This window comes from Vanacampus margaritifer, chromosome 1 (assembly GCF_051991255.1).
Source record: "Vanacampus margaritifer isolate UIUO_Vmar chromosome 1, RoL_Vmar_1.0, whole genome shotgun sequence".
Taxonomy (NCBI): domain Eukaryota; kingdom Metazoa; phylum Chordata; class Actinopteri; order Syngnathiformes; family Syngnathidae; genus Vanacampus; species Vanacampus margaritifer.
In genome coordinates, this window is record NC_135432.1 from 19,211,271 (window position 1) to 19,224,729 (window position 13,459).

At 39.0% G+C, this 13,459-nt stretch overlaps 1 protein-coding gene across 2 annotated transcripts in view; it reads left to right on the forward strand.

Moving 5' to 3' along the window:
- Positions 1-13,459, forward strand: part of LOC144060824 (paired box protein Pax-7-like) — a 31,757-nt gene continuing 18,298 nt past the window's right edge. Inside the window, exons 1-4 of one of the 2 annotated variants that reach the window (XM_077580691.1) lie at positions 1-309; positions 1,293-1,528; positions 1,879-2,023; positions 2,911-3,054. In XM_077580691.1, coding sequence (XP_077436817.1) covers positions 225-309; positions 1,293-1,528; positions 1,879-2,023; positions 2,911-3,054 — 610 coding nt within the window. In that variant the 5' untranslated portion in view covers positions 1-224. The remainder of the gene's footprint in view (positions 310-1,292; positions 1,529-1,878; positions 2,024-2,910; positions 3,055-13,459) is intronic. The other variant, XM_077580699.1, reaches the window with a different exon arrangement.

A 13,459-nucleotide genomic window follows, 5' to 3' on the forward strand; every position in this document is an offset into this window, starting at 1 on the left:
TCGTGCTGCTTTGACACCGGTTCTGACACATGACGTGGGCCCTGCACGCAACTGCACCAGGCAACTTTCCACGCCCTTGAATGCCGCCGCATGCATTCTGCTTTCTTCAACACACTGGACCTCTCAAAGTGGCTGCCACCTTTTGTTCGGGAGGGGGGGGTCCAAGTTGGTTCTCATATCCGTTGATTGTACGCTTTCCTTGTATATTAAGCGAGTAGCCGACAATGACGACGTTACCGGGAACCGTGCGGCGGATGATGCCCCCGGCCTCGGGACAGAACTACCCAAGGACCGGCTTCCCTCTTGAAGGTACCCACTTTTACATCGCTATATAGGGGTGATGAATTCTGCCAAAATAGAACATTGTCTAGTGTCATTTTTTAAAAAAAAAAATTGTTATTATTAATTTTTTAAAGTCATATCTTGTCTTAATATTAATGCATATATGTTAAATGAACACATTATTATGATGATTTTTATTCTTATTATTTTTCGTCGTGCATGGTGCAGAACAATCATGAGCTTATTTTGCAAACAGATAATTACAACCACGATAGTAAATATTGATAATATTAAATGATAAAAAATAAATGAATATTATTATTAAAAGCGTCACGTGAGTAGTTGATTTGAAACCAATTTTAACCCCTTTGACAACCAACCAATCAGTGAGCAGATGAAGAAAGCAAATCATCAGTTTTAAATATCCTATACCTCACAATAATTGTACACTATTACAAAGAAATCGATTTAACATTTATAACACGTTTTACTATTGTGAAACTGAAATAAAGGTGTGTGCTTTTGCACCGCACACAGATTAAAAGAAGAAATGTTAGATGAATATTTTCTGCATTATTTCCATGCATTGAAATTTTTTACTAAAATAACAATCACAAAATAGATAATCGAATATCTACAAACCTTGTTGTGTATTTCTTGTGACTTGTCTACCTATTTGTTTCTACTCTTTGTTGTCAACCATTTAATAGAGGCTCCTATTTTTTAATAGCCCTATATTGATTACAATTTATATGCAATAGATTTTTTTTGTATTGGTTGTCAAAGGGTTATAACGAAACGAAACGAAAACGAAAGCCGAAGAAAATTGCTGTTATAAATAACGGTCATGTATTGAAACTATTGTTCAATAATGTGAGTTTTAGGCCTGCGGTAGGCCATCAAGCAATGAAAAAATAAAGTCAAATCATAAAATAATAATAATAACAATGAACTTGCATTTGAATTAAAACCAAGGCTTTCCTCCCTCCGTGTCCGCGGGCCACATGCAGTGTCCACACCTTTAGGTCAGGGTCGGGTCAATCAGCTGGGGGGCGTCTTCATCAACGGCCGGCCCCTGCCCAACCACATCCGCCATAAGATCGTGGAAATGGCCCACCACGGCATCCGACCGTGCGTCATCTCACGCCAGCTCCGGGTCTCTCACGGGTGCGTGTCCAAGATCCTGTGCCGCTACCAGGAGACCGGCTCCATCCGGCCCGGGGCCATCGGAGGCAGCAAGCCCAGGGTGAGACTTCCGACAAGTGCAAACAATTACAAAGAAAAGAAGGGCGGTTTTAGAAATGATTCGTGAATGCGGAATTCATTGAATTGCTGAGAATGTGAGCGTTTTTGTGAGAGGTTTGAATGCAGTCAAGAAATGTACAAGGAAGGCGATAAATATCGGCTACATTTGTGAACATATCGAAAATATAATTCATAGACGTTTAGAGTGAAGTGAACCGCGGGTGTGGGTTGGGCTTTGTTAACCTGCAATTTGTGCTTGAACAATGGGAATTTTTGCATCGTGATGGTACATATTTTGAAGTTGGGACCGACCGTGTTTTGTGTCTGTCCTGCATGTGGGACCCACTGCAGCAAGTCGCAACGCCCGACGTGGAGAAGAGGATCGAGCATTACAAGAGCGACAGCCCGGGAATATTCAGCTGGGAGATCCGAGATAAACTGCTCAAGGACGGCGTGTGCGACAGGAGCAGCGTCCCTTCAGGTGAGACACTCGCTGGTAAGATGCTTCCGCTTCTCTTCATATCTTTCGCCTTCCAAAACAACATTCGTGCGTCCTGATTTGGATTACTGTCATTCCTACCTAAAACCTTCATCTATAGAAAACGCTTAGGTTGTTTGGTCGACAAACAATAATATCAGTAAATAACATATGTTTTACTCGTGCATTGTCGCTTCTTCTTCTTCTTTTTTTTTTTAAATGACCATTTGAGAACGTTTTGCCGCACATAAGCGTGCGCGCGCGCACGTACACCCAGACACACACACACACACACACACACACACACGCTCATATTTATGCACATAATAATAATAATATAAAGAATAGCTCCTACAAAAACATTTTAAGAGATTATAATCAGCAATTAAATAAGATTAAATTAATAAATGTGCACATTTTTGCACTTTTTTCTCCAATATTTTTTTTCGTTGTATAATGACAATAAATATTCTATTTTATTCTATTTTATTTGATTTTATTCGATTTTATTTGATTTTATTTGATTTTATTTGATTTTATTTGATTTTATTTGATTTTATAAATTACAACTGCAACGACTATAGCGCAACTACAAATATGCTTCCCCCTCATATACCTTTTGTCTTCTAATTGTATTTTTTTCATTTGCATGCTATTAAATGTCTGTGAATCTAACGCATTTAAATGTTGTCCATCATTTGAGTAATTTTAAGACACTTCTGTTCTCTTTGCTTTGCGAATATTCAGCTGTTCTGTTGTAAATGCTTTTTTTTTCAAGTGCTGTGCTTTTGACTGTATGTGAAGCACGTGAAATTAGTTTGTCTTTCCTTGCCTAATAATATAACATGACAATTGTCATTCACATAGTCCGATAATGTATGATGTGGATGTGCTTTTCTTGTCAGTGAGTTCCATCAGTCGAATCCTGCGAGCTCGTTTCGGAAGAAAGGACGATGACGACGACGACGACGACGAGGATTGCTTCAAAAAGGACGAAGAGGAGGACAAGAAAACCAAGCACAGCATCGATGGCATCTTAAGAGACAAAGGTAGGCCACGGGGATTTCCCAACAAATTGGGCTCAAGTGGGGCTCGTTTTGTCGCCGGCTTTCCCCAGAGGAGCCCTCATTATTTCTCATGTGTTATTGATGAAGTGTCAGGCCCACGGGGAGCAGCTTCCACGCTTACTGGGAAGACGACTGACGTGCCTGTCGATATCAATTAGACACGGGCTCTTTATGGGACTTTGTGGACTTTGGCTTCAAATCATTTGGAACGTAACGTTACAACAATCATGAAAACAAACTACATTTTAACGAATGGAGGGAAATATAGCGGATTTTTTTTTTTTTACATTTTTATTCGCATCAGAGTAGGCCTACACACGATAGATACAACCTTTGGATTTTATTGATATAAACCTATAGTTCACATTACGTTGAATTATAGGGATAGGCTGAGTCAAAATAAATGAAATGAGCTGCGCTGCTCCGAATAATCTCCAATCCTCATTTCAAGTGTCACAAAAGATGTTTAAAAGATGAGCTCCGTGTGTGTCTCCGTCATCTTCTCATCATTGGAAGATTTGTAGGACTACAGCTGCTAATGAAACTGTTGTCTGCTGAATAGGCATCTGTGTTGGAGAGGGATGTAATAGCTCAAAGGCATAGTAAGAAATATATTTATCCCCTATCAGCCCTCACTCTTACACTTCCAGGCACATGTGCTCCCTTGCAGGGCTCCAAAGCAGATTAAATTGAGCTTTTATTTCTTTTCACTTTCATCTTTTTGGGCAGCTCACTTCATGGTGCCAAGCCTGCGGCGAAAAATTCATGAGGGTTTTAAGGTTTCCTTCCGTGTGCTTTGGATTGCGTTTTCAAATATTAATTCCATTTATTGCGCTGGTTTGTTCCCGTGGGAGGAGAATGCATTTTAATGGCAGCATGCTGTTGACTCAAAATTATGATTCTGTGATAAACATGCACGTTAAATAAGTCTCGCCTATCAATCAGCCCCCAAAAAATAAATGAACCCCAAATGTTGGCTTTCATTTGCTTCAGATTTCACACATTTTCGAAACTAGAAAATAATATGAATATTCTAATCTTCATATAGATATCAAATCGGCCAAAAATAATGTCATATTCTAAACGGTCGTACAATTACCATATATAATTTGACATTTTAATTACGTGAACTACTATTCATGTGTTAAAAACAATGAAACAGTTCATTTGAAACTTATCACACAAATTTACAAAAATGCTTATTACCATAAAAACGAGATGCTCATGCAACATGTGATGCTGGACAGCTTTGGAGTCACTGCTTATTTCTTCCTGAGTTTCATCTTCCACTTCTCACATATTTCTTCTTTCAACAGCATTTGCTCAGACTGACCCATTTTAAATGCAATTTTGAATAAAAGACAAGTAGCCTAAATTACCCTCATTGGACTGTAGGAGCTAATGTATTAAATATTGATTGAGTTTGTAATGAGGTTATAAACAACGTGTATACAGATCTTTTCATTTATGACACTTTCTGATAATTAAACATGCCCTTGGCAATTATTGCTGAGAAACACACTTAACAGGAGGCTTATATGTTGGGCCTCCTTGTGAAATTTACCAGTATGCAGTTGAGTTCATCATTTGAACTAAACAGTATACATTACGCATGATGTTAGCATCAAAAGCTTTTGAAAGAAGTATTGTAAAAAACAACAACAACAACAACACACGAATCAAACAACAGCCCAGAGTAATTGCCTAATTGTCCTTTTCCCGTGCACCCTTCAAATCTTGGCTGTGTGGTGTTTGCTTGTTTTCTGCGGTCCAGCTTCTTCCTGCATTCCAAAAACATGCATGGTACACAGTAAATTCTGACGAGTAAATTTGACTCTTAGTGTGGGACCAAATAGACTCAGTTTCAGAGTAATATTTACACTTGGAAGAGAGTAAAATCAAGAATTGACCAGCAGTGGCCGAAAACGGCGCTGATGTGTAAAACCCGGAAGTCGGAAGTCCGTGGCATCTACCCCATTGTTGTTCTATTTTGTTCTGTCTCCTTTTCATTCCGGGTGTAATTCCACCATTGACCACTAGATGATGGCATATTTTTATTATTTTGACAAGGTGGACATTTGGCTAAAGAAGAAGAATGGAAACAGGAATGATTTCATGTCACTTTCGTTTTTACTGAAGATGTCAGTACTCTTCAACCCTGCTTTTTACACCTTCATGATCAATCAATGGCTGTAGATTCATTTTGTAAGGTACATCTTTGGGTATAATTGATGTATATTTTAAAATGATAAGTTTGTTTGGATAAAATTATATTTTCTTTATATGCTGGCTATTTGATGCTTTGGCAGCCATTTTATTAGATGTTTATATCAGTGGTCCCCAACCTTTTCTGTACCACGGACAGGTTTAATGTCTGACAATATTTTCACGGCCCAATCTAAAGGTTTAGCTGATAAAGACAAAATAAAATGACAAGAATAAAACTGTGGTATTTTCTCTATAATAATAATGAACGTAAATCTACTGTGTAATCATGTGCAACTTTATTAACGGTGTCCTAACGTCGCACCAACAACAGAGTTGTCAAGTGAGACGGATGTAACAGACAGAATCCGGCCACTTTTCAAAATAAAACATCATTTTCGAAAAAATAAAAATTTAAATAATGCAATTTTTTTTCTTTCGGTACCAAATGACCCACGGCCCGGTGGTTGGGGACCACTGGTTTATATGACTTTTTAGATGTTATATTCCCCAATGGGTGTATCATTGTGTATTAAATGATATTCTTAGGTGCGGTTTTCCTTCTCACTCATTGCAAGTCATTCAATCCCCTGACTCAGAGTTTGGCTTGCCGTTCAAACATTTAACACTTTGGGAAGTAAACACATACAAAGCAGATGTATCGGCACACTGCTCGTACAAAATGTTGGCACCATCCATTGCTCTTGCTCTTATCTAATATAACTGACAATTGTGCCAAATGTGTATTTTTTGTGTAAAAAAACAAAATCAGTGCCGTAAATGCTATAAATGCATTCTTTGGGTTTATTTCAGTAGGATATTTCTATATTGTGGATATCACTAATTGCTGGGCGGTCTGGAAGGCAACATTGTTGTATCGGATGCCATCAGGTTTATACAGGTGTGCCTCGTGTTGTGTGTATTGTGTCAGTGAGTGTCGGACCGGAGAGCACGACTACTTGAGCAGACACAAATGTGGTGGCCGTCGACAGTGACAGTCTCGCGGCCGCTGTATTGTAGCTATTGATAGCACGTTTCCCCGGGCATCTGCGCTTCCTCCACTCCGTATGCACTCTCTCGCAGCTATTCTTCTGGATTGGAATTGTGGGGGAACCCAAATGTTGGCTGGAGATAACACAATCGTCACAGGCTCCATCCTGGGTTGTGCGTCAGTGTATTGAACTAGGATTAACCTCCCCTCGCACCCCCCTTGCTGTCTCACACCAAAGAAATAGGGACGTTTAAATAAACACACATACATGCGTTCGATGCCATTTTTTGGTTTGTTTTTGATTTCACTGTTCTGAAGTGTATTTGGATTTTTCAACAGAACAGCTCAAATTAGTTTCATGTTAGACTTGCAATTACCTGACAAACAATTTGAAAGGAATTTCATAATCACGTTAATTACACCTCATCATTTTGGACATAATTCCATGTAAAAGTCTCATTTTTAAGTCCTGTCTTTCATTTCAGCATGTTTGTTACATGGCAAAGTCAAGGAATTGGCTTTACATTGATGTTATTCATCCAACCAACAATTTGCTATACACTCAGAGACACTTCCAATTTCATTAATTTCGTAATAAGTTATCAGTGACGAAATACAATATTTGTTTTTTATTATGCAATTAATGTTATTTATTCTGATGCGAGTGTAATGTTACATTATTTACTTGTATTTGAAAAGGTGTCATTTTTGGTTGCAATGTTTGATTGACTTCATTGGTATTTAAGTTGAATGAATGATATACAGTAGTTGAGTATATCTATCCATGCTGGAGGAGGGCTGCCTTCATGGCCTGAGGCCTACCTGAACATAATGTGTTGGTTTGTGTTTTGTCACATCCACACCTCCAATCTGTGCAGACCAACCTCTCATTTTCCGAGCACTGCTACTAAAGCACATTGAAGCCACGCAGCAAAAGCCAGATAGATGCAAGTATGTAGGATTTTGACGTTGCAAGGCCAACTAAAGAGAATCTTAAACATTGGGATCATGTTTAGAAAAAAATGCCCTTAGGTCAGTGCCACACATCAAATAAACTGAAAATCCACGCAGATCATACATAGGCTCATACAGTACATAGAAAACTTTATTGGCAGGGTATTTTTTTAGTGCCTGCCCACTTATAAAATTAGATATGAGTCATTCAGATACTTTGAACTCATGTGTGATTGAAGGGACACGATTTGGCAGTTTGAGTGGGACAAAATGTCACTTTTCACTTATCTCACAATGATACATTATCAATACAACTGTGGAAAATCTACGTGTGAAGCCAATGATATGATTGGAAAAACATATCATCAGTTACTTTGCAATAGCGCTATTGGCATGTGATGAATATGCATTCGGTTTTTTGACACTTTTGTTATAATGAGATATTTTGGGACATTAAGTGCAAAACAACTGTGGGCAATAAGTGAATGGAGTACAAATCAACAGTGATCAGCATTTGGCTGAGCCACTTGTAGACAGTCTTTCACTGTTGTCTTGATTTGGACTTATCTGGGATGTCTTTTCGAAAACAAATATTTATAAATGGGAGCCGCTGAGCTTGCGGCGAGAGGGGGCGTGTAGGAGAATGCACTCCTGCAATGGGCTGTTCACAAGCCGTCCCGTAATCCTCCTTTCATTTGGCCCACAAATGCCATGAATCTTGTCCGGCGACCCGATGGGAGGCTGATCGGCCAACAAAAGGAAAGCAGAGAACAAAGAGCAAACAGGCAAAGTGGACTTGAGGGGTGTCACCAGACTCGGGGATCCCATTAACAGCCTGCAGCACAATGGCAATGAGAGAAATCACACAACAATATAGCAAGACAAAGTGGATGAAAAGTTAACACTTCGCCGGGTCAGTAATGGAGCCCTCGGTGAGTCTTGCGTTGAACTCCCAGAATGCCGAGCTTAAGTGTCACTCTTGTTGTCGCTTATTTTCAGATTCAGATTTCAGATTCAGATGACTTTGTTGAACTCTAAAAGGGGAGTCACAAGCCATCCAAGAAACATTAAAACAACAACGACCAACAGAGATGAAGTGAACCGGAAACCTTGCGGGTTGCCTTTCAGTGCGCTAGCTTTCTTAGATGGGGGGAAATAAAGAAAGGGAAGAAAAAGAAACAAGACTCAAGCCCTGGCCTTTAAAGGGAGGCACAGTATGAACCTGGAAAAAATATATATTGCCTTACATCTCTCCAAATATTCAGCCTGTGCTGCAAGTTAAACACTATGTTTGCTTATTTAAAGGTATTTTAATAGGGAACACTTCAAAGAGGTGACTTGACTTGAATATGAGCTTCAAATGCAGCAGGGAAGAATCCACTTTCATCCACTGAAATTAGCTTCAGTGAGCCCGCTGGACAACATTCAGGGACTTTTCTCTTCCTTCTCCTCTACTCTTTCGCAGTATAGCTACAGGAGAGGAGATGCAAAATAGACTTTCTCGTAAAATATTCATTTCAGTCTTTTCATCATTGTCTTCTAAAAATTATTTCCTGTTTTTTTTTGTTAAAAAAAAAGGCTGCTACATTGTGTCTTGAATTATTAATGGAAAAGATCACCACTAGCTTTGTAGTTTTAATGACCTTTTCCCACAGCAGTCATGTTGATGCACTCAAACAGTAAATCAGAGGACACGTACCTTACTATATATACCCTTAGCATGGTTTTTGGGAAATGTTGAAATTATTTTTCTTTTTTTCTGCTCATTACTCCAATAAATAAACGTTGTGAGTCACAAGCAGGAACACTGAAGCAACACTAAAAAACTGTTGGGTCAAAAACCACAGACACAATTTTTTGTGTTATTCACTTGAAACAAAAAAATGGATAACCCACAAAAGTACCCCCCAAAATTGGGTTGTTTTGTTCATTATAGTTGGGTCAAAATGAATAATCCACAAACCAACCCAGTTTTTGTTGTTGGGTTGTTTCGTGGGTTATTTGATCTATTCATGTACCTTCACTCTAAAAACAGTAAAGGTAAAAATAAATAAATAAATAAATAAATAAGTTCTGTCAAAAAGGGGCCAGCACAAATTTTTGGGTTATTCATTTTGACCCAACCTTTTGGAAAAATGAAAATGAAAAATCCACAGAATAACCTCTTTTTTTTTAGGAGGAGGGGGAGGGGTGGGGGGCGTTTTGTGGGTTCTTTATTACATTTACTTGTGTACCTACACTCTAAAAACAGTTGAGTAAAAAAAAAAAAAAGTCAACAGTGGTCTAACACAACTTTATGGGCTATTTCTTTAACCCAAAAAATTGGGACAAAATGAAAAACCCACAAAATAAAATATTTTCTAAAATTATTGTCTATAAAACAACCCCCCAAAAATGGTACTCTAAAATAAGCTGGGTAAAAGAATAACCCAATTTGTGTAGAAAATGGACAGATCCACTCATTGCTTGCCCAAACTTTCTGGGTTAGTTTGAACCCACCCCCAAAAAAAAAAAATTTGGGGGGGTTGTTGTTGAAGTTGGGTCTAATTGACCCAAGTAGTGGATCGGTGCATTTTTTACCCAAATTGGGTTATTTTTGACCAAACTGTTTTTAAAATGTTGTGGTTTATGGTTCATTCATATGACCCAACGTTGGGGGTTAAATTCAGTATATTACCCAAAAACTGGAGTTGGTCCCTTTTTGACCCAACTTGGGTTATTAAACGCCCCCCCCCCCCCCCCCCAACTTTTTTTTGTGCGAATACTGCCAAAACCTTCGGCTCAAATGGTAGAGTGAGAGATATTGCCGCAATTACACATCTAATGGGGCCTACTGTATATGAATATGAAGGATACTTTACTGTCCATTTGAAGGACACCTATTTTCAACTCCCGATGACCAAGAGGACATATATTGTGTCCATCCCACCTTTTCGCGGGCTGTATTTTGTGTGCTCCAGCCGTCGGGGGGCAGACGGGCGGGGGGAGTTGATTCAAGAAAAGGAAACAATGTGAAGCAAATACTTGAGGCACGCAGGCTGACAGTTTATAAAGTGGCAAGCATTGTGGCCCGAAGGCAGATGCATGAATACCTCTGAAAAGACTCCCTCACGTTGACACGATTGAAGTAGACAACAGCAAAACGCTGAAAGGAAAGCTTAGACTGTGCGCTGCCAAGCTGATCAGCATTTCTAATGCTCCCACTTGGAATTAATGTACATCTGCAGTGGGAGGGCTCGCTGCGTCCACTCACTACTCTTTGCATTGTTTGCCCGGCAGTACACACATCTCGGCCTTCCCTTGCCACGCCGAGCAGCTCGTGGCTTAACACAAGGAGAAAAGTAAAAACCACAAACGGAGCTCAACTTTGATTCACTAGACTGCTGGAACAACGCGTGTTAATGTGACGAACAGTTGATTAATCCGAATCAGTGGCAACTGTTGTGTGATAAAAACATTTTAATCAACATGCAATGACTCCTGTGAGCAAATCTAAGAGTAATGCTAATAATAATACATTTTAAACTTTGTGTATTTAAAACAACCACATACATTTGCCTTAAACTTTGTTTAGCTTAATGCTAATAAACAATGCAAAATGCCACAGAGGGGCTAACAAATAGCATCATCATTTTTTCCAGCGTTACAAGGCTTTAACAACAATATATGGTGGTGTAGCACATGCAGACACACAATAACAATACTGACAGGTACCTTCTTTATCCTTTGGGAATTTTGAATTATGTTACTGCTGCTTACTAAGACAGTTGTGACACTGTTCTTCAGGTGTCTCTCTGTAATTTTACTGCCCTCTGGTGGCCAAGGCACAAGGGAGCAGCATCATGCCCATTGAATTGAGGCAAAAATGTGACAAAAATGATTTCTTTATACTGGAATTTTTTTGTCATTCCAATATTTTTTATAAGGTACTATACTATACTATACTATACTATACTATACTGTGCTTATTTTTCTTAATAAAGAATAAATACATTTCTTGGAGGATAGGCTGTAATGGATTGATAGTACAATGTATTTCCATTCATTTTCAATGGCGAAAGATGATGATGAAGTCGCCATCTGACTTTTGAAGTAGTGCAGAGTATCAAAACACACACAAGCGCACACACCCATAGAAGAATTTCATTATCGTCGCCCTCGATTTTCAATACTTTCATATGGCAGCTTTCACTAATATTTGTCTCATTTTAATAATTTTTTTCTTTTTACTTTGATATAGATCAGGGGTTTTAAAGTACGTGGCTTTCCTTAGTGGTTTGCAAAAGAATCACTGAATTAAATTTGCATTAAAAAAATTTTTTGTATCAGCCGTTGCCAAGAAAATGAAGTCGTTACAGTTCAGACGTATTTAACTTGAAAGTACAACACATTTATATTTATTCTTTAAGAATTGTTTGTTTTCAAACACTTATGTAGGCATCATTTTTATTTAACTTATGTGCAATACAGTAATTGCATTTATGTTTATTAATTATATTGCAAATGTCTTGAAAAAGTTGGCATGGACTGCAGTTCTCGTCATGACACTCCAGGATAAGCGACCTCGAAAACGAATGCGTCGATGCTGAATTTTAAACGTACTGTACTGTACTGTCTGGCCTTGAATCATTTTGTCCTTTTTTTGCAAACACACTCGTGGCCTAACTATCAACTGCTAAGAAACACATCAGCGAGTGCATCCCAAAGCGTTTTAGCCAGCAGGCACATATCATTGAATTCTCAATTCCCGATCTCACAATGAAACGATTTTATTTCTCTTAAAAACGTCCCGCTATTGCTTTCTTTAAGCCTGCGGCTGTGTCAAGCATATCTTCAGAGGGCCTCTTCTTATCATATTTGCCCACAGCTCTAATACATATCACTGTTTATTAATAGTCTGCAATATTTTAGTTGTTGTTTACGGCTATTTTTTTTATCTACTAAATAAAGACGTGAGCATGCATGAGTCCAAGGAGGAAAGGAGATCAAGACTTTGCATTTACTAGCAGTTTGCTAAGACATAATGCCCACAACAAGCCAGCATCTTTGTGTGGGCTGGATTTAGTTCAATGCCACTTAAATATAAAATACACTATATATCCTTAGTGCACGTTGCCTTTACACACATTTTTTTTACGGATGTTTATGTGAGTGAGTCCATAAAGTTGTGAATTTCCAAATATTTTTCCACCCCACCCACCAACATAATGCAGCGCAAAGTTCCTAAATCTGCTGGCACGTATTACCTCATCACTGTAAATTTGCATAGTGCTGCTTTCCATACACTTTTGCTTCATGTGTTGGGCCTAAATAGAGGCGCGCTGACACAAAGGCAGGAACAATGGTGAAGTGAAACAATGAGAGCGACGTGGCGCAGGTTTAGTTGATGGAGAGACTTTTGGTGCCAAACGCAGGGTTGCTTTGTAAGAATAAATTACAACACTTTGGCCTCATTTGAAAGCTTGAAAATTTGTAAGTCAAATATCAATATTGCACATGAGGGGGGAAAAAAAATGAAAGTACTTCATTTTTTTTGTCAGGCAAATTCCTTGTTGTTTGTCAGTCTGAAATATCGTATAAGTTAAAGGTGTTTATAAGATGCAGTGGTTCCATTCTGTACACGTGTGGCCTGTTATGGAGCAAGGAACCATATATGGTAACGTCAATTTGAGTCAAATAGACGGCTCACACTTCACTGTGAGGGAATACAAGTAGAATCATTAATTTGGTGAGTCCATAGCTCAATGTTTGATGTACCATTCGATATAGGGTGGACTGGTGGTTTGCCTCAAAGTTCTGAGGGTTCTGTTTTTTTTTGTTTTTTTTTTATTCCATGTAATTCATTGCCATCACCTGACCCCATTCTTTTTCGAGATGCCCTCGAGCACCATTGAGTCAGTCGTCAAGAGTTTGCCGAGGTCCTGCAGCGAGTTTGCTTGCGGCCTTTGTGGCCGACAACCCCCTGAGGTGTGTCTCGTATTTATACTGAAAGCTTGGGGGACACTGGCGGGTCTCTTTTTAAGTGGCGCTGTGGCAACTGACCCCCGAGAGACGTCCAAAGAGCCTCCAGGACCGTGACAGCTTGGCTCCATTTCATTATATCCCCATCTATTCACTGGACTCCGACCCAGTCTTGTCCTGGATCTTCAAACAGGAGAGCTGAGTTGACATTATATCTTCCAATATTGCAATAATAATGTGATGCCAACAACAACTTTTACTACTTTTGTTGTTGTT